Raw genomic sequence first — 21392 nt, forward strand, 5'->3', positions numbered from 1 at the left:
AAAATATTGATACATTTTATTCCTTCAAAGGGTGATCATCCGATTCATAGAAATATACAATAGAAATACGTTATTGACTAAATAGGATTTTTAGACAGTGGTTAAAATTTCTACCTAAGACTTTCAGTCGGACTTCTCCAAATCTTTTCTAGAACGAATGCTTTTGTTGGAAATTTCAGAATCTGCCTCGAGCACTCATGAGGCAGTCTAAAGAAAGGCTATATGACTAATGAAACATTACTGATTTTCACTTTGCAGCTATGTACACTTACTTAGCTTACCTATCAGTACAGTACACCCCATTTTACGAAAAAATGGCACTGAAGAGAAAAGGTGCATAAATTTTGTGGTTTACATCGCAGTCCTTATCATGTGGAAACATCCATACAGTGCTTGGTGCTATTCCTTATTTTGCGACCGAGTTCTCCTTCCAAACTTTCCCTTTTCAGTTTCAAGCCAACAATATCCAGTCTTATCATATATTGTTCGGTATTTAGCTATTCACAACTTGGTCAGAGCAAGTTTTTTCTCGCTCTTGGCAAAAAAAGTGTTCATATATTAATCAACAAATATCTTCCTCATTGAAGTTTCCTTCATCACCAGACATTGCATTTTATTCTTGGATTCATGGGTGACCTGAGAGGGCAGTTGAAGCTCCGTGCAAATGCTGGAAAGTTGGAAACAGTACCAATGATTCTGTATCTGTTTGGAGTGTGCACCCAACTCTGTATTGCCTCGATGTAACTTTCTGGGGTCATATTGCCGCAGTCGTTCTGGAAAAAACGAATTTTGAAAGGTTCAAGAAGCCCACATTATGACCAATACAACCAATTCAAATCTTACCACAAGAAGATTTGATCAACATAATCCATTCCAACCATTCAGAGTTCACAGCTTGATCTAACCCAGCACCTTGGATACCTCATTTTGAACCCCAAATGATCAACACTCAGGTTTTTCTCATCCGTGCTGCACATTTTGAGCCTAGAATGTAAATTCCTACCTGGGCATAATTAATAAAAAAGATTTGATCCACTGTCATATTTAGTCCTGGGAGTGGTTTTTCCTTTTGACCTCTCTTCTTAACCCATGTGTGATAAGCCTGCAAATAATGAAATAATGATTAACGTGTTATTGATGGAGATTTCCTTCAAACCGTAATATGCTTAAAGGTGAACTGGTTACATTCTCATCAAACCCAACTTTATGGAGTCCATCAATATTGGCGATATTGAATTCACCATACCCACCCTATAAGCCTCTTTCAGTCCGCCATTATCCGCGATATTCTCTCCTTGCGTCCGGATCCCGTTTACCGTCATGTTGACCTCCTTCACCACGTATTTCGAATACTGGTCGATGATACATTGCGCTTTGCGTTTAAACTTCTCCACGGCGCTCGGCTGCCACCATGGGATGAGGTTGCCATCTTTGTCCGTTTGTCTGCCTTCATCGTCGAACCCATGCGTGATTTCGTGACCAACTATTGATCCAATTCCCCCATAATTTAAGTACCTGAAAGAGGGAGGTAGCCACATTTGTTTTTCTTGTCATGCAGCCATTCTCCTTCGGCTCAAACAGCTCTATCTAGGGCAGGCTGCTCAGTAAGTTGGAAGTACAAGTTCGAGATAAGATTCTCAGCAATCTGGAAACTTCTTCTTCTTCTGCATTCAGATTTTCATAACCATTATAACCTCAAGTCATGCGCTGCGACAAAATTGCCTGTTTTTTGCAGGTCTTCGGCTGTTCCCCATAGCTTAGTCTTCAGTGACAATCTGGAAACTGATTCTCCAACAATACTGGTCTTTTTCAGTGAGAAAATCAACATGGGGCTGGTCACATTTTTCCGGGAATTTTACAGGGTCGACACCTAGACCAAAATAGCCAAAGGTCTCTCATTACTACTAGTAATGTTATTTTCACGGCCTAGCTGTTTCACTTACTGCGGGAAGTCCTTCTCAAAGAATGGTGGTTGTAATATCCCAGCTGGAAAAACTGCAAGGTAAGAAGCAGATTATAGAAGCAATGAAACTAACCTGTGGCTTGAGGCATGTTGAGAACTTAAAAGAACAGTCTCATCTTAGAGGGGTTCAATGAAGAAGTGCTTAAAAGAGCAGTCTCACTTAAAGATGTTCAATGAAGAATACTTCTGAAATTGGATTATCAATGGCCTTCTCAAACCTAAAAAATGCCTCGAGCTTTGTGGTGTTAAGTGCCATGCAATAGTTAGTCAATAAAATGTGAGATAGCACAATGGCTGTGGTCAAACAGGAAACAACTCAAGTTGTAGATGAGGTGATTTCTAATGATATTTACTACACTCAGTGAGTCCAACCAACTTGAATGGCATCCTGCGACCATGTGCGTCCCGTTTCTTGAACATTAAGAAATGGTTTTAAATCGGTGAACTAGACTATCTTTACATTTTAGAGAGGGGATTGTTATTGATCTTTTGAACTTTTGTTGCATACTCACTTATTTGGTTACAAATTGGATGATAGAAGGCGTTCACCATGGCTGGTTGGTTCGTCTGCCATCTGAAAGACAGGGCATCTTTTGTGAATTTAAAGGTAGGCCCTACCACTAACTTCTTTTTGGGCTCAGCTGTAGAATCCCTGACAAAGTCCCCCAAATGGTCACCACTGCTAAAAGGTTTTATAGGCAGGTATCTAAGTTTCCCCAAAAACTGAGTTCGGCAATTTGTTTTGGAGCATGACGATTAGGAAATCCAATTAGGGTGACGCAATGGACTGCCCCGGGAGTCTACCAAAAGACTTCAGATATGTAGCAGCAAAACAGATGGAGACTTACTCAGTTTTGTTGAGGACTGTCCGAAGTTTCTTCAGTTTTTCAAAGGTTTTAGCCTTTTTATTCTCCAGTACACTGTAAAAGTATTGGCCAGGAATGCAAGTCATCTGGAAAGAATCCATCATTCACTATGCCATATGGTAACTTAACTATCACTAAAAAAACTACTGTTTTGTTTCAAGTCAGTGTCCTGTTTTCCGATCAATAGCTCTGGTGTAAAATTGGACAGGAGCTGTCATTATTAATAGGCAGAACAAGATCCGTGACAACTTTGGAAATGCCCGCCAAAAGTCGCGACGACCCCTGGCTGAGTTTACAGTACAAATTGCCCTTGAACAAATACATCGTTAACACCTTCAGCGCCGAAATCCGCCCTCCCCTTTGAGCGGGTTATCGGAGTCTCATGGACTTCATGAAAGAACTACGCCATCGCCATCTTCAGGGCAAGGTAGAAACTGAAAAGACAAGAAGAGGTCTTTCCAGTTCCTATCTTGCCCTGAAGATGGCGATGGCGTAGTTCTTTCATGAAGTCCATGAGACTCCGATAACCAGCTCAAAGAGGGGGGGATTTGGGCCACGTAGAGCTACGTGGTTCGGCGCTGAAGGTGTTAATAACCAGGCCGGCCCGCCCTTTGCCGACCGCTGAGGGGCGGTAAGGCGAGATTTTATTCCAATACTAAATGAAGTCAGAGTTCCAACTCGAACGGAAAAGAAAGAAAACCGAAGCGACTCACATGTTTGTATTTTTCATCCAGCGCTGTGTCATTGAGGATGAAATCTGGATAAGCAACCTTTGCAACCGTGGCTTCTGCCTGAAAATAGAGCGCGTAAAAAGCAATGGATTGGGCATTAAGACCTTTATACCTGTAGCTCATTCACACTTTGAAACACCGTCCCGTTGTCCCTCTTTCTGAAGAGATTAATCGAAGAAGGCAGAGCCAATGAATGGGGTTTCTGCGCTGCACCCAAAGAGCTTTTGTCTTCTCTTTAAAGACGAGTATTTGTACATCCGGTTTTGTGTGCTTCGGCTTACATCCCTTCCTTCATAAGTCAAGATTTCGTACAACATCCAATATACTTTTTGCCGATATGTTTTAAAGGGGGTCTACAGCTAGGCCAGACTAGGTTGAAGAAAGTCGTCGATAGGAGTCACTCTCATCTTACAGTACATTAAAACTACGCAAGGGATAAGATTACGGCTGAATCAAACATGACCCAGTCCTCTAATCACTCTAATCATGCATATTCATCTCATGACTACCACCGATTTGACTTCTGCCTTAAGCCTCTCTTTAAAGCCATTGGTTGTACACCACGGACGCAGTGGACCGGCCTCGTCCCTCACCCTGAATATAGGACGATTGGTTGGTTAAAATGTTGTCTATTCGCTATTTTTCCGTTCGTACCTTTTCCATTGCTGCTCGTTTGGTAACGTCATCCATCCATTCATTCTCCGCCAACATCTCCTTAAAACTTTCCTTGATATTTGTAATCATCTCCGTGGCCTTATAAACATGATGAAAAAATAAGCAATCTGTTAAAACTAGCACTTTTTTGCGAGCTTAGGTAACTTTAAAAGATGCTGAGACCTTGATGGGAAACCAGGATGATTACGGTAATGGCGGGAAACCAGCAGGCTCAGACTCATCGGGTCGTAGATAGTTCAGAGAATATGATTATTTTCTACGTCTGAAAAACGCCCCCGGAACACACTGTGAAGACTCGAATGCAGGACTGGCCGAGAAGGGAAATGGGCTACTGCCCCGTGAATAAGTTTGAAATGTCCCAAGATAGGACGTGGGAACAAAGGGTTCTATTACGCGCCTTAATCCTTGAGCTTTTGACGACACCAAAACGTATCCGTCAGTATACAATAGAGGTGGACACTTTTTCCAGGGGACATTTTCTACTTCTACACCGGCACTTACATAAACCTTAGCTTCTTCGTCGAACCTCTTTTGGACGTACACCCTCCCTACTGCGTCACCCATCTCATACGTCACTTGCTTCACGCAGGTTTTCCAGCGGGCCTGTTCAGTTTTAGACCCGTAAACAACCTAAAAAAACGATAACAAAATACGACCGCAGAAATCAATTTCAAAAAGGATCTTGCTTGCAATCAAACGACCAAAAATACAGTTTATGTGAACCCTTTCTCCCGTAAAAAAACATTGAGATAGCTTTCATTCATACCGGTCTATACCGGCGTTGTGCGTTCATCCTTCACAGGTTCACCGCCGGTTCGTTCTTGTCGAGCTTTCGTTCAAAACTCGGTGGCACTTCCTTGCAATTCTGACATCTTTCTTGTTCGACGATTTTGAAAGAGGATGCCTGGGATTCGGAGTAATCTTCAAAGAGCTGGGTAAACTACCAAAGAAAGCAATCATACGCACCTGTCTATAGGCATTGCTGATACTTCGATATCTCTTTGGTAAGAAAGCGATGGCGTATTGTATGACACGCCAAGTTAGGTAATTAACTATCGTTCTGGAATCAAGATTATGAGAGAAGAAAATATGAGACACGAGAAAGTTTAGGAAACCATCACTAAATCGACGACGATAACATTAAGTTCAGCTGTACATCGGTTAAATAGGCCCTACGACTTATTTTCATACCTGTTCGCGGGTGTCAAGCAAGGATGAATTAACTGCCCGATTTGCCGACAATTTGAAGATCGGAATCCTTGCCTGACTGAGAGGAAAACGGTGATTGAGTCCCGGTGAGCAAGTTTCATGCTGCTTCAAAACCGCAATATGTTCACGCACAAAATCTTAACCAGATTGCTTTATTAACTTTGTTTTCTCATCGTTTGATACCTTTTCGGGGTCCTTTGCATCAGGTCAAAGATTTCACGGTAGTAGCCAGGGACGGACACTATCACGGGCTCTGAGTCCGGAATTTCTAGATTAACATGTTGAAATATGGTCCTGAGGTAGACAGTCCAATCGATCTGGAAGAGCCGAGATAGCAAGAAAAGTTTGGTTAACGGGACCCAGTGGAAATAGGAGAGAAGAAAACGCCTAACACTTTTGTTGTCTGTTTTGACAACGCATGTTGGATTAATAAGATCTTTGGATTAATAAGAAATCTGGTTGGCGGTTACAAAGCCTCTGAAGGTAACAGCGATGCAGTTGTGCTCACCCCTGTAATATTCCTCGTCATCTGTTTGAGCGTCATCCGATTGTAAAGCTCACTAAAGTCTCTCTTCTTTTCTTCTGGGATCATGATCTGGCAAATGGAAAGGTAACTTTCAGTTCGGTTGCATAAGACGTTTAGTTAGGGGAGGTCCATCTATCAAACCCTAAACAATTTGTTTTGTCCTTTCTCATGTGCCTTTGATATTGGCGTGTTTCAGCAACATGGCCAAAACGGTTGGTACCCGGTAGAACCATTTAAACGTCCATGTTGGCGTAATTTGGGAAAGGAATGCTTCAACAGAAAAATAGGCACACTTACATTGGCAATGTCGACCTCGAAGTCGACCATCTGCTTGATTTGTTGCCTTGCGTCTGTTTCCGTGGCCCCAAGAGCTACTGCAACATCGTATGCGTACTTCTCGTACGCTTGTAACATGGTGTCGTTTCGCCCCTTGAGGAAATAGCCACGGGATGGCATACCCAGGTTGGCTTCGTCAAACTTAAACAAACAATTTTGAAAGATTTACTAGTTTTGCCTTGCCATTGCTTTACAATGTACCAGTAAACAAGGGATTTGCCTCTACCGCGCACTCAGTGCTCAAGGCAGAGACTGAGTGATGCGAACGACAGAAGGCGACTCTCCATAGCAGACGAGACCGCGTCCACCACAGAATGTGTGCAGAACCACAACTTAGTCAATTATCAACAACCAGTCGCAGGTCAAACCCAGATTCTCCATAATTGCTGTCAATGAATCTCTCTTCCATCTCAAGAGAACGCTAGGTTTTAACTTTTGGCAAAATCATCTACCATGTCTTTGTAGGCGGGCAAGAGCGCTACACCATCTTTGCTGAAAGTCAAAAACCAGAGAGAGAGAGAGTGACGGGAGTGATGTTATTCTTCAATCTAATTCGAGTCACTTCCTAATTTAGAGCTGGTTTCTTCAACTTACCCGATGTATGTACAGATGTGAGTGTTTCCAATCATGGTCCACCAAATGGGCGAAAAACACTTCAATATTGTACAAACGCAGCATGACGAATATGGACATCATGTCTAAGTTGTGTTCGGACCACGTTCGGTTCACAACCGGCCAGCCGCCCGTTTTGTCAAGAAACTGCCAGAGCGGCGTGATGCCAAGTTTTTCTATTTTTTCTGAAAAGGCAGGATGATATTTTTCGGAAATTATTACATTCTGCACTTATCTATTATCAGTTCTGTCAAGGCGAGCATCGATGACAGCATGAGGTCACGCACCTGTGAAAAGTTCCGGTCGAGGTTGTACAGTCCCTTTAAAAAAGTTCATGGTTTGACAGGCTTGGATGGATGGGAAAAAGTTAGGAGCGTGTTAGTCTTCCTTGTTTGTGTCATTAGTCATGTTGTAGGCCATTTTGTTGCACTAAAAAATAAGTCAATGTCCTTCTGGGGTTTTTGTATTTTATTAATTTTTTTGTCTTTGATGGTTTCCGTATTCGTTGTGACTGTGGCTGTTCCGTTTGTTGTCGCCGCTGCTTGTATTTCATTGTCGCAAAGGCTTTTCGTATTGTCACTGTCCAGGCTTTTCGGTGTTTTTCCTCACTTTGCTCCTCTGCATCTAAATCCTATTTCTCACCAAGGTGGTTTAGCATGAAAATGTGACCGGGTCAGAATCACCCATTTCACTCTATACCAATCCCAAATAACAAGAAGCATGTTGAGTCAACAGGACAGGCCGTTTACGGAGTTTGACTTCACGCCAGGGACTTACAACTTGCGGGATTCAAAGCCACGCCAGAGGTTGCGCCTGTCATGCATTCATCATGGAACCCAATATGAGAACCATGATGCCTCGATTTGCTTTTTTATCACATATTTCAGTGACGCAGTGTGCGCCTTTTTGGTAACCCCACCCCAAACCGGATCAGTTCAGAGTAAAATGGGAGACCAGACTCGGCCAGCACTATCACACCTTGCCAAGCATGGCAAAGAATGCAGATTCAAATGTTCGAAGTTCAATGTTCAAACGTTTTAGTGTCATTATTGGTAGTCGTCATTAATTGGTAGCCATCATTAATCGGTAGCAGTCATTAATCAGTAGTATAGTCATTATCGGTAGTGTAGCCATTATCGGTAGTCGTCATTAATCGGGACATCAATCGGTAGTAGTCCTAATCGGTAGTAGTCATTCATCGGAAGCCATCATTAATCGGTAGTCGTCATTAATCAGTACTATAATCATTAATCGGTAGTATAGCCATTATCGGTAGTCGTCATTAATCGGGACATCAATCGGTAGTAGTCCTAATCGGTAGTAGTTATTCATCGGTAACCGTCGTTAATCGGTAGTCGTCATTAATCGGTAGTTGTCCTTATCGGTAGTGATGTTGTCATTGTCAATATGTGTCATTATCGGTTAGTCATAATCGGTTTCAAGAATCTGAAACTAAAGGAAATCTATAGTGAAGTAAGGTGGTACAATTTATCTCTGCCGTGTCTGAGTGCATTAACATCATTTACCCCTTGTCTTTGAACTTGTCCTTACCCTTACATAGTCGAAGGATACAAGGAATCTCTTTATATTCTCTATATAAACGTGGCTTGTCCAAGGTCACAATCTATGTGGTCTGCATGCGATTAAGCAGCCAAGGAAGGGTTGTTTGTAAGCGTGTCATCGAACCAGTAATGCAGGCATGTTCAGTAATCACTAAAGCTGAACTGAACTGGAGCATACCTGTGTCAACGCAAGACCTGTACAGGCTCTTAGCTTTCCTCACTGCCTCTGGTTCCGAGGATTCAACTGGTTCCTCCAGGAACTGGCGTACGTCCGCGTTTACCTTGAATTTGAAAAAAATAGACAGGATAAGAAAAATTGCCCATGACAATTCAATTTGTGGCGCCATCCCGATCATCCTGTGTCCTTAAACTCGAAAGACGGAAACCTTTGGTTGTGACAAGTACGCCCCTCCACCCCGACCCACCCCCTTCACACCCCCAAACCCGCAGCCAAAATATCAGAAATACTCGTAGGGTGTGGCAATGCGTTCATTTCAGATTTCGAAAAAGGTTATGGGCTACCTTTTCTAGCTGAAATATCGAAAATGCAATAATTGGGCGCTTACCTGTCTTCCTAAGGCCCAGAAGCTCGAAGTGCGGGAGGAGTCATCGGGGATAGGATTGTGTAACTTCCATCGACCGCACGCGTATTCGTAGAAGTCCTGACATGGATCTATCGACCTATCCATATTTTTAAGTATTCTCGCGGCTGAGACGATGCAGCCCTCCGTTTCACAAGTTTCAGATTCTTGTTTTAAAGTGGCTGAAAGAAAGGAATTGTTGCATCAATCTGAAGGATTGTTATTCTGGGACATGGGAGACAGAGTCCAACCAGAGGAAAACACCAAACACTTCACATCAATGGTCGGGATTTGCCCCCCCCCCACCCTCTTTCAAAGATGGCGGGAGGGGAGTAATCCGTCAGAGCTAACCATCTTGATGATGTCCTTCCTATCAGTCACGGCAATAGACATCTCCAAGTCCATTTTCATTAACCCTCTCGCTGCGCTTCTCATCTTTTACTCACCATAAATCGCCACGGCACCACCCCTCACACCCCCAACCCACCGATTTAACAATCGGAGAGGCCCTCGACGTCGAAGTCCTCCACGTCCATCAAAACAATGTCATCAGCTGCCTTGCTGTGAATCTTCAGGTGGCTTCTGATGATCGTAGCTTCAGAACGCTTCTCAAATAACATGACCTTCCTTAGTCCCTTTGCAGCGGATGGGCGTACCCTTCTCGGAGTTCGTCGAACTGCAGTAGAAACTGGGGTGCTCTCCCTCTCTGGCTCAGTTGCAACTTCAACTACTTGGCGTTTTGGCTCAATCGGAAGGAATATCGTCTCCAGTTCTAGATCAATCGCATCCAGATCTTCGGGCGTTTGTGTCCGGCTACGGTATTGAACTGAGGGTCCGGGATTTACCTCCTGCCCGTATACCAAGTAGTCGTAGGCCCGATGTGGTGGGCGCGTGCCCCGTGCTGCGCTTGGCCTCGCACGTTTAAGTGGAGGCAGCTTTGTAGGCCTGTGGTCGCATGATAACGCATGATGTTCCACCGCCTCCTGGACTTCGATTGTGTATGTTGTGTTGCTGATACTAGCAAAGGGGGTTGGTCCTCTGATTGGCAATCCATCAGAGTCGTCACTCATATGAGACAAGACCGAGCAGGTTGACTGGTTCGAACGGCCTCCAGCGCGGGATTTGCACCGTCGCTCAAACTCCTCGTCGAGAGCCTTTTCTGCTCGTTTTTCCTCTCCATCCGAGCAAGAATCATTGCTCCTCCTGAACCCTCTCCTCTGCTCCTTAAAAGGCTTGACTTTCGTTTGCTTACAACCCATTATTACAAGATTAATAAGCGCGCAAGATGAAAAAGACTTTGTTTCGCGAGAAACTCAGATTATTTTCTGCCTTGGCAACGTCACTACGTCGCAAAGCATGATGACGTCACAGGATGGGACGGCAGGGAACTCTGGGAAGTGTCATGACGCCATTTCACTGCCTCCGAGGCGAGGACGTTTTGCGTAAGTTGAGATTATCTTATTCAAAAGTTTATCTAAGTGATTTAAATTCAACCTCAGTTTGGTCAATACGGAGATAGAGTTTGTCTTTTCTAACTCCAGTTTTAGACAAGGCCGTAAAAGGGTTTAACGACGGATCCTTTTTATTAGATGCCAGGCTCTTGTGAGTGGGTCCTCATTTTCCTCTAGAGTGTGGTGGGGGTTGTGGCGACGGCTCAACTCCCGCAGTTTGGAGTGATAGACCTAATCACACCTAGGGCTGCTGCGACAAGGATGGGGATCAGAACAGGGCGAGCGGCACCTTCATTCGTATGCCTGGAGTCAAGGGCGGATGGCGGGAGGTGGCTATGTAGTAGTGGGGTCGTGGGATGGAGGATATTGGGGCGAGACATACCTTGTATTACGATGACAATGACTAGGGCTGCTGCGACGAGGACGGAGATCAGGAACAGGACGAGGAGCGACACCTCGAGGTGGCTCCTCTTCTTCCACCATAACTTCTGCCAGGGCGACACCTTAGGTTTGCTGAAAAAAGAAGAACTTGCGATAACATCCTATTTATCAATTAGATCTAACGAATATGCAACCATTTTTCTCGTCTGTGGTTGGGGCCCTCGTCTTCTTTTTGGGGTCCTCGTCCTCAACCTCATCCTCGTCTTCGTTTCGTCCCATCCTGAGAGTAAAGCTCGATGTACTTTTGCACTAGGCCTTTCCGTACAAAATTGAGGTAAAAGCATTTGCTGGTTTTTATTCATATCAGCCATTGTCGTGCTACTTCGATGGTGCGTAATGGTGCTGAGATTGTGGCCCCGTCTTGCGCCGAATCCAGGAGGACATCGTCAGACTCATTCCTTGTCTGTGTTAAGGGCCCTTTTCTTCTTTTCCGTACCCTCTTGACAGCATTTGTGTCGTGTTACTTCGGTTGGGCGCAAGTTGGTACTGAGGTTATGTCCCTGTCTTCAGCCATATATGTGGGAGGTGTCCAACATTAATTAAAGTGAACTTATCCCCCATTCTGGTTGTGACTTTGTCCCTAAAAGAGCAATATTGGAAGCCATAATGGATCCGGCCAGATTTCATTCAGAAATGTTGGAACTATTAAAGATGAAAAGTAGGACATGTTTTAATTGACACGCAGTATATTGTACGTATACATCACAGGATATGCCGATAATGGAAACCTTTAACTTGAGACGTCGATTAGTAACTTGCATTTTTGACTTGGAGCGATTTGTTAGGAACACAATGGCAAATAATTGTCTAATAGCAAAGTAAAATTGGCAAATTAGCCCCTTTATCTTGGAAGGTTTATTTATAACAGCAACAACAGAGTACAGAGTAACCGTTCGACCTCGGACGAAATTTCGGCCAGCCAAGAACCACTGATTGGTGAAATTGAAAACGCGACAAATTGACACTTTTTGAAAATTTTCGCCCAAAATCTCGATCATTTTGGTGACTTCTATGTGGGCCTTTGCCCCCTGTCCCCCGCCCTAGCTAAGCCCACGTGTGACCTGTGCTATATCAGTGATTCATCATCAAAAAGCATCTTCAGATACAGCGAGGGCACTAGACCCCGAAGAAATAATGGCTGTCCATTTCTCAGAGTCACAATCATTGATATAGCGGTGTTAATCCACGTCACGCCGCTAGGACGGAACACCCGTGCCATTTTCATTAAAAACTATATCAATCCATGGAGCATCTCGGCAAATCTGAGGTGATATTAACTGTGTGTAATCTGATAATGGCCTCGGGTTTGGTGATAGAGATGACATCAGATTTAGACGTCCAGGGTGATAGCGGTATGTGTCAATGATGAACTCTCTCACCCCCTGTCCATTTCGCCATTAGCTTTATTTCTGTTGACAATGGAAGATAATCCCGGGGAGTCTGCTATATAAGTTGCTGGAAGGCTATATGGCCTTTGTTACACGAGTACCCATGATCTTTGGTGTCATGTTCATTAATTAGTCGAAGTGCGCAACGATATCCAAGAGAAACGCATGACCAAAATGAGATAACATGCCATTTTGGACAAAGAAGATTTCTATTGCAAAGTCTTCTCCAAGATCAAGCCTGAATAGAGTACATGGAGACTAAGACGCGCAGGCTCTTGATCTCACTAAATCTATTTTGGAAAAATCGAGTTGTAGCCAACAGATCACCAACATGCACCTCTTTTAGTAGTCTCGTCACGTCATAGCACTTCTAAGCAATAATGGCCCCAATAAAAGCCAAACACGACTATTTGCTCAAACATGAAGCCGAGCAGTATTTTGTTAACTTTATGTCAACGGGGTCCCGTGCGAATGGTGTGAAGCGACAATAGAGAGTTTCCGCAAAGCTTCCGAAACGCAAACGCGAACGTCCATTGTCACTATGGATTATGGTACATGTATATAGTTCTATAGAGACCATGACCGTCAATACCTCGGAGATTAAAACGCAAAGTAAAATCCTTTGTTTCCCGGACATTCTATCAGAGGACTTCAAACTTCTACACCGGATCCTGATCACAAGTGTACGCATTACGTTCAATAGTTCGCGGAACAAGGGTGGTTTCTTCTGTTCAGTACATAGCGAATACGCGATCGGGAAAGTAGATCTATTTTCTCCATCCTTAATTCTGATGATAATTCTGTTGAATAGCGGAATTATTTGTTACCATGGCGACAGGATCACAATCCAGTTAAACCTGATCTTAGGTTTCAACTAAGTAATTCATAGGAGAAAAAAACGCAGATGATTGCTATTGAAATGCGCTGTGTCTTCCACCAAACACGTTTCCTTTAAGTGCCAATGCGAATTGTACCTAACTCATCTTCTGAAGTGTAAGATTACCAGATTATCGACAACAAAACTGGGCATCAAATTCCTGATTATTTCCTTGTCAAAGCCCTGCTTGACTGACTTATATCGACCTTGGAAACTGCAACCATACTGCCTTCTGCCGAAGAAACAAACCTTCCACTTGACAGAGTTGATCACCAACAACAAGCACTTCTATGGCTAGTCAGAAAACTAGGCTAAAACCTGTACATCAGTATTCCATTCTAAAGTCAAGAAGCTATACTGAGGCACTTGAAGGCCCCTTCAAATTTTTCAAGTGGTTCAACGACTTTTGTGAAACAGGGCTGTTTGAAAGTTGAAATCACTTGACTTTCACCGATACTCATAAAACTGCATTTGTTGTGGTGCAACATTCTTCTAAAGAAGGTTGGAGAGGGAAAAACTAGAAGAGTACTCCTGTTTTATAAAGGCTCATGAACTTTCGATCCGGCGGCCGCAAATACACAGTTCAGTCTCAATGGGCGTAATCGAGGAAGATGTTTGCATACATGTATTTGAAAAGACGACGGCGACATATTTGGCTGATATCAAACATGTAGGCCCAGTAAAATACTCCCAAAACAGCCCATTATGGGCAGTTTGGTTTCAAAAAGTGTCAGCAAAAAATGGTTATTTTTGGTTCGAGGAAATATTACGCTTTAGTTAGTAATAAAAAATCACTTCACATTCGCCGAATACATATATGCAGAAGAAACAGTTTTCGGAATAAGCCCTACCTTTTCTTAGCATCCTCTGTGCACGGAGCATAAACTGTCTTCATCATAGTGATTTTCCACCTAATAACTCCTTCCTAATTTGATAAGAGCCTGTCCTGCTGGCATCAATCCCTTTCTTCAAGCAAAGCCGAAATCCTTTAACCAATTTTAGCCACTGCTCCTTTGACGTATTTCTTGCTTCCTATTCCGAAACGTATCAGGGCCTCGTTTTGCCTTCCCACTCCGAAGCGTAAATTCCTTTCAGTCAGAAGGTAAACCCCTCTGTGAAAAATGGTCCTTTCTCGCTTCCTACTCCGATCCCTTTTTGCTTCCAGGCGAAAAATCCCGTCGCCAATACGATAAAGTCTCCAAATGGCCACCTCGCCTGGGAACATGTGCACACTTAGTGAATGACTTGATGACGCGAAGAAGTAATCTCACAAACGCGCGAATGGCTTTTTGCTCTCTTACAGTTAAACCTTTAACCCACTATGAGCCTCTTTATTTGATCGCTAAGCGATTTGTTGTACGTTGTTGCTGCTGCTGCTGCTGCTGCTGCTGCTGCTGCTGCTGCTGCTGCTGCTGCTGCTGTTGTTGTTGTTGTTGTGTTGTTTTTGTCAAATTTTGTTTTCCTTTGCTTTCAGTCGAGAGCTTCAGCTTCTTCTCCTCCTGCAATCTACTTCTTCAAAAATCTTCCTCTTCTCTCTGGCTATTCTTCTTTCTTCTTTTTAAAGACTTCATCATCATCATCATCATCATCATCATCATCATCATCATCATCATCATCATCATCATCATCATCATCATCATCATCATCATCCCCATTGTCGTCGTCGTCGTCGTCGTCGTCATCATCATCATCATCATCCTCATCATCATAATAAAACCTCGTCACGGCATTTTCTTATCGCAGCAATTCTGATCAATAGCAACAATTTTCTTCCAATATAAATCAGAGGTGAGGAGCGAAAGAAATTAGAAATAGTCTTATCTCGATGCTTCAGTTGCTGAAGTGGACAATAAATCTTTCTAAAGGTCGATCAGCGGTGGTTGATGATTTTGTTGCAAATTGACTTCAAGGCACATGTAAGGCGTCATAAAGAGAACTGGTCACTTATTTTAGACTTGGATGCATTATTTGACAAATCGCTGATAATCATGGGATCTTCGCGCGATTCGAGGCTGAGCGCTTATGATAATTTTCCGGCCGATTGGTTCGATACATCTGAGCAAATAGCGGACGCGAACATTCTGTCTAAAGTTAAGATTGATAGTGGGTGTGGTGTCAGCAGCGTGTTCGTGTCGGTTGCAAAACCGCCTGAATATAACCTGCTGCGCTGAAGCGCCTCGAAAGCGAAAGATGATTATCGCAACCATCTGCGAGAATCATCATCATCATCATTATCATGTCTGCTAGAATTTTCTTCTTCTTCTTCTTCTTCGTTCGTCGTCCTCTTGAATCGTTTTCGATATCCTTACTTTGAGAACATTTCTCTTTGGTGAATATCGGGACATACATGTATTATTTGATATGTTGATATGGTAAATATGTAGTTCATTTTCTGCTATAGGCCCATATCGTCACGGTATGCGACATCACGTTACGGGGTGGGAAATATTTTTTTCTAGATTAATAAGCATTGTATATATCAACTGAACAACAGTCAATTCGAGTTATAAAATACTGAAACCTGAATTCGATCATCATGATCACATATTTTTCCAAAGCTATCACTGTGACCCACTGACCCACTTTTGGACAATATACGTTTCTCAACTGAGCAATCATCAAAAATAATTGTAAGGAAATTGTGGTCGAAATACTATTTGGTAATGCACTTAAAACGCTTTACATGTACCAGAAGCATCTAATGGCATCTCATAAAGAGTCAAAGAAAAAACGCTGAAAAAATCGGCTCAGTATTTTTTCGCACAGCGGTCCAAAAGGACAGTGACATAGAGTGTGTATTGTACGTGCCGCTCACCGATCCAAAGGTTGACCGCGCGCAACGTTGCTTAACTTCCTCTCTGGGACCAACGCGCCAACGCACCAACCACCGGGCCATGAAGGATTACCCCTTTGACCGGCGGGTTAAGGCGTGCCATATACCTGGGGTTACTATACAGAGTGAAGTCTTGTTAAATCAGTCTTGTCTAATTATTGATGGTTACATCTACAGTCATGCTGAAGAAATCATGAACCCGCCCTAATCAATTAGCGGCTGTCACATCAGTTCTACTTTTCCAGTGAAGATGGCGACACCATATGCCGAATTTTCGTCGTCGTTTTGTCCATAGATTGTGACCACATGAGTTAATCTCACCAGGTCCTTCGCGATAGGAATCCACTCTTCATAAACGGACACATCTGTACTGCGAACGCCCTCCCTGTCAAGGCCCCGGGTCATGGACACCACGATTTCATCGGAATGGGGGCATCTTCGTATCTGTTTTAATAGTTTGGTGATCTTATTTGAATCCTCCCAACATTGGACAGTAAAGTCCGCCGAGGGGTTCTATAGAAGCCATGACAGTCAATACCTCAGATATGAAAAGCGCATAATAGAATCCTTTGTTCTCTGGACCTTCTATCCTATTCTGCACCGGCCCTGTGGACAATCAAGATTCTAACATCGCAACCTTCTGTACTCTTGTCTGTATTGCGAAAGAATGGATTCATAACTGCTGTATTGCATATGCTCGTAATCTATGGTCATACGAGTCTCTCTAGCCATAAATCCCTGAGAAAGCAACGCAAGGAAATGTCTTGTATCCAGCCAGTCTCCAAACTTCGTCAGGGTTAATGCAGTCAGACCAAACGTAAGCTGGCCTGAAGAAACGTCTGATGGAGAAATTGCTTCAAACTATATAGTACTGTCCAGAAGAAAAAGTAAAAAATGTCCGAACATCCGTTTAACAACAGTGAAGGGCTACATGTAGTTCTCAGTGCATGTTCCAGTACACGAGAATTTCGACAATTTTAAAACAGTTGTCAGCTTTTCAGAAGTAACGTCTGATGGAGATGTTTGTCTTTGAAATTGTCCCACAGTACTGACCAGAAGTCTTTCTTTGAAAATAGTTCCATGTCCAGAAGTAATATCACATGTTGAAGAAGAGGACAGATGCGCGGTGTGGGTGGCTGGGTTTGATGCACTTTAGGCGTGATTGAAACTAATGGTTCGCACGGCACGGGGTGTTTCTTCAGGACGGAACTGTACACTCAGAAAGCCCCAGGGTGCGACTGCAGTTGGTCGACTCGTTGCTGGATTTGTTGAAGCAAACACGTCGTATAACCCATCGTCCGTCCAGGCCACTGCCAAAAAGCGCGGGAAAAACCTGTGAGGGGTTTAGATCAACAGGGTAGGTCTGGTCTTGCCCTCCATTTTGCTACTTAGACCAGATTTTGCCCCTAGTCATTAAAACAGCAGTAGAGAGTTTTCTTTTAAGGCACCAAACAACATCTATTAAACTTAGAAAGCATATTGATAAGACGAATAAACGCCGCGAAGATCGGCTCCATCTTCAAAGCTTGAAATCATGATAATTCTTCTGCAACAGGAAGATCACCAGTGTCACCCATATTTAGACACAAATCGATAAAGATCGCCCGCACAACACGAGCAGACGACAAGCCATTAACCCCTGACCCCGGAAATGTTAGCCAATCGCAACGCATAAAACGTCCGACGTCGAAAGTCGCAATCATTATGAAGTTCCGCACAGTACAGGAAGGTTGAATTCAACCGAAATTCTTCGCATAAACCTTTCAAATAGCTAGCGGATCTATTGAAACTTGTGCTATATCAATTCATTCGGGATATGCACTTTTGCCGCGCTTAGAAATTGGATGTACACGCTTTCTTGACATCTTTTCTTTAGGAGCTGAATTCGGATTGGGATTTTGATAGTTGCGTCGGCCCAGCGAAAGTTCTCTGAAACTTGGGCCTGATTTTCTTTTCGCCTGTCGTGTTCATAACTGCACAATCATGACTTCGCTAGGATTTATTGTATCGACCATCATCCTTTGGATGAAATTAGGGACTAATTTTGCTGCGGATTTACAGGCTGGAATGTAAGTATGACCAGGCGTTTCGTTACCAGCTTTTCCCGGGCTTTTTGGGTGGACCTCGATACCGGTAACTGGAGGGTATCCATCCCATGGTGTCTTTTTACTGGAGCGCCCTTGTCTCTTATCGGGGTAACTTTTCCATGCAAATTATCAATTATTTGCACTGTATATTCGTGTCCCTGTAAGAAGGGGATACCTGGTTCCAGGGTCTATGCCAGGGGGAGATGGGTTGGGGTGGGAGTGGGGAGGTAAGGGCTTGGGGATCCAACGCACGTGTCGGGTTGTTGAGTGACAGCTTTCTTTCTCATGTTCTACATATATCACGATTTCTCTCGTTCCTGTGTGGTGCCATTCGATCTGTCTGCACCCTGAACTCATTGTCTAATTCTCCCTCTTAGTCGAACACAGCCGGGAATGCAAAAACTTTGGTGGTCAAGATGTGATGCTGTATTACCAAGTCGACAGGCTTGGCAAACCAAACTCATTGTGCGTCCTGCTGTATACTACGTATAGCTTTTGGGATAGGTACAGGACTTTCCTATGGGTGTGAATATATATAAGCTTGAAGCATTTCAAACTTGAAAAAGATCACATTTAGTGATGATCCTTTAGTTTTTATTCTGTCTGGAGCGAGTTATCAATAGGCCAAACGTAACATTAAACACCAATATCATATATTGTTTTCATTTTCTTGTGTCCTATAAGTTATCTAATTATTTATTGTCAAGTGGAATTTCTAGGACAGTGTGGCAGAAGCATTCCAAGAATAGTTTAGGGTGTTAAAGGGAGATGATAGACAGGAACCAGATAGGTCAAATTGAGCTACATGAAACTGCCAATAGGGGTCTCTCATTTCTCACTGTGCATTGAAAATATTTTTGCATGTTTGACAAATATTTACCGCTAGATTAAACATGACCCTGTCCACTTACTGTGTATGATATAGTATTCACTTGAAGCTGACTGATTCTAACACCCCATGCTTTATGCAAGTATCAATATGTGTATGGTACCTCCCTCCCTCTAAGGGTTAATCAGCCTTGTGGATCATCAAGGGTTAATTTATCAGTGGGGTAAGGTGTCAGAAGTCGCCTTCTAAGAGTTTATATCAAAATGAATATCAAAATGAAAACGTGTTGTTCCCTAGGGTGGGTAAAACATACATGACAACACTTGCATCACATGTGGTTAAAATCCGCTTCCTGCTGCCGGACAGTAGACATTAGACATGAATAAAAATGCAATTACTTTTTTTGACAATGGGTTTTCAAGATCATTCTGTTGAAGAACATTGGATGTGTGGGCGATATGTCCTCTCTTCGTGTGCAATCATCTCATTAAATCTTTCATGGGGCAGTAATTATCAGTCATTTAAGTTGTACAATATGTAATGATGTATATACGGATGTCTCACTTTAGAAGGACAGATTTGACAAAATAGAGAAACTGTCTTATTGTCATTCATGTAGATTGTGCAATAAGAACTCATTGCATTTGATGGGCCTTAATCATGGGCAGATGCAAGGGTCCAAGGGAGAGGAGATGCCTCATTGTAAGACACAGTTTTGACCGTCTTTCAGAATTCAGCATGAAACTAGGTATATAGTTTTAGTTGATGCTGAAATGTTGTATCTTCGGGCAGTGACAGAAGGTGCAGTCTAAGAAATAATGTATTTGCTTTGCCTTCGCCCCTTGCTGTGGTATGTAATTTATTGAATTAGAGTCTGGTGTCGGATCTCTTCCATGTAGGCTACCTTGCTAACATTTGATGCGGCAATTCAAGCCAGGTGTAGATGAGATGTTGGGAATACGAATAGGGCCTAATAGCCATTTCTTTGCAGTACTGAGGCTAGTTACATGCTTTTAAAACTGGCCCGAAAAGGATTCACAATGACCAATTTATCCTGAAATGTTTAGTTAGTCTGTTGAATAAACCATTGTCTGGGCTAGGTTCCTGGGCCAACAAATTGTCCAGATAAAGTCCTGCTTTTCCGAAGACATTTGCCTGGCCTATAATCAGTGCTGGGGGAAAGAGTGACAAACACAGGTTTGCTGAAGATTTTTTAAGTGGCTTACCTGTTTTGTGTTGTAAACCATTTTCGATGAAGTTTTGCAAGTCGAATACAATACAACTTACTTACTCAAGACAACTTACTTAAGATTGGCCATCAACTTTTACTTAAACACCCCAGGTTATCAACTAGGACTGGCAATCAGCCAGTCCTAGTTGCCTCGAGACAGTCTCGATTTTTGTTGACTAATAAATTTGGTAGTATTAAGTAGGCAGTAGGCAGTGTATACCTGGCCAGTTGCCCTTCATCACCTTAAACTGGTTGACCTATTGGAACCTTACTTGTATTAAGCAATTTTGTGGAGGACACGTTTGGGTGCTGGGAGTTTCTGACGCCAGCAATTCCAAACATCATTGGATTGGTGTCGCAAAAGTCATGTTTCTGTCACCTTGTCGGGAATAAAACTGGTAACAACTATATAAGGTTTGATCTGGTGTGAACATCCCGCGATTATGCGTTATTGATATCCTTAATGTGTGCAGTAAACAATATTGCATACTATCTAAATTGTTGATGAAGTTAGTCATACTAATTGCATGATTTGCTCAGGAAAAGGACACTCTAGTGGCTTTTAATTAGGGTCCTTGTGTGTAGAACCTAATAGTGATTAGTCAATAGACACCATAATTTGCATTAAACTCTGGTGTAAAGGAGGAAATATTTTGTTGTATGCCCTTATTCCCCCCCCCCCCCCCCCCCGACAGCCCCTAGTCTGCTGTACACAGGATCACACCGGGACCATAATTGCAACTGTGATTGTCAATGTTCCCATTGGACAAATGTTGGGCCTGTCCCATAAGTGAGTTTTTGACAGCTGCTGGATGGTGCAGTTCTTCATTTTGAAATATTCTCATTAAATTAGCATGTTATTGTCAGCTCATTTGGCCCTAGTACCCTTAGGTCAAATACTTTCCTCTGCCTGCTGAAATAGCTGTATGTCAAACTGCAGCTATAGTAAACAAGAAACAGGTATCAGTTTCAACAATAAAACAAAGAATATGAAAGGTGAAGTCTCTTAAGTTACAACAACATATTTGTTAGCAACACTTCAATAATATCCAAGATCATGTTTCAGCAAACATATATATAACTGCATTTTCTGGAGATAGCATTTCATGAGTGAACATGATTGTCAAGTCTGGCAAATGCTAAATGAGTTAAAAAGGTACTTCTAAATCTGGCTCCAGAATTTGGTGATATCTT

The 21392-nt window shown here is 42.9% G+C and overlaps 2 protein-coding genes across 7 annotated transcripts in view; one reads left to right on the top strand and one right to left on the bottom strand.

Annotated features, from left to right (window-relative positions):
* Position 1: 1 nt before the first annotated feature.
* Positions 2-14442, bottom strand: LOC135496456 (neprilysin-4-like). Its single transcript, XM_064785769.1, has 18 exons — positions 14070-14442; positions 10895-11025; positions 9047-9243; positions 8659-8761; positions 6901-7103; positions 6268-6447; positions 5953-6039; positions 5628-5761; positions 5202-5295; positions 4737-4865; positions 4215-4313; positions 3543-3620; positions 2812-2915; positions 2476-2537; positions 1944-1995; positions 1251-1515; positions 1004-1102; positions 2-773 (listed from the first exon to the last, which is right to left on the bottom strand). Exons 1-18 carry the CDS (start codon positions 14114-14116, stop codon positions 597-599), a joined length of 2241 nt encoding a protein of 746 aa, XP_064641839.1. The 5' UTR covers positions 14117-14442; the 3' UTR covers positions 2-596.
* A 3330-nt stretch (positions 14443-17772) lies between these two features.
* LOC135497079 (multiple epidermal growth factor-like domains protein 6) overlaps positions 17773-21392 on the top strand; it is a 77350-nt gene continuing 73730 nt past the window's right edge. For all 6 annotated transcript variants that reach the window (XM_064786781.1, XM_064786780.1, XM_064786786.1 and 3 more), the window contains exon 1: positions 17773-18120. In XM_064786781.1, coding sequence (XP_064642851.1) covers positions 18035-18120 — 86 coding nt within the window. In that variant the 5' untranslated portion in view covers positions 17773-18034. The remainder of the gene's footprint in view (positions 18121-21392) is intronic.

Source organism: Lineus longissimus, chromosome 12, assembly GCF_910592395.1.
Source record: "Lineus longissimus chromosome 12, tnLinLong1.2, whole genome shotgun sequence".
NCBI lineage: Eukaryota > Metazoa > Nemertea > Pilidiophora > Heteronemertea > Lineidae > Lineus > Lineus longissimus.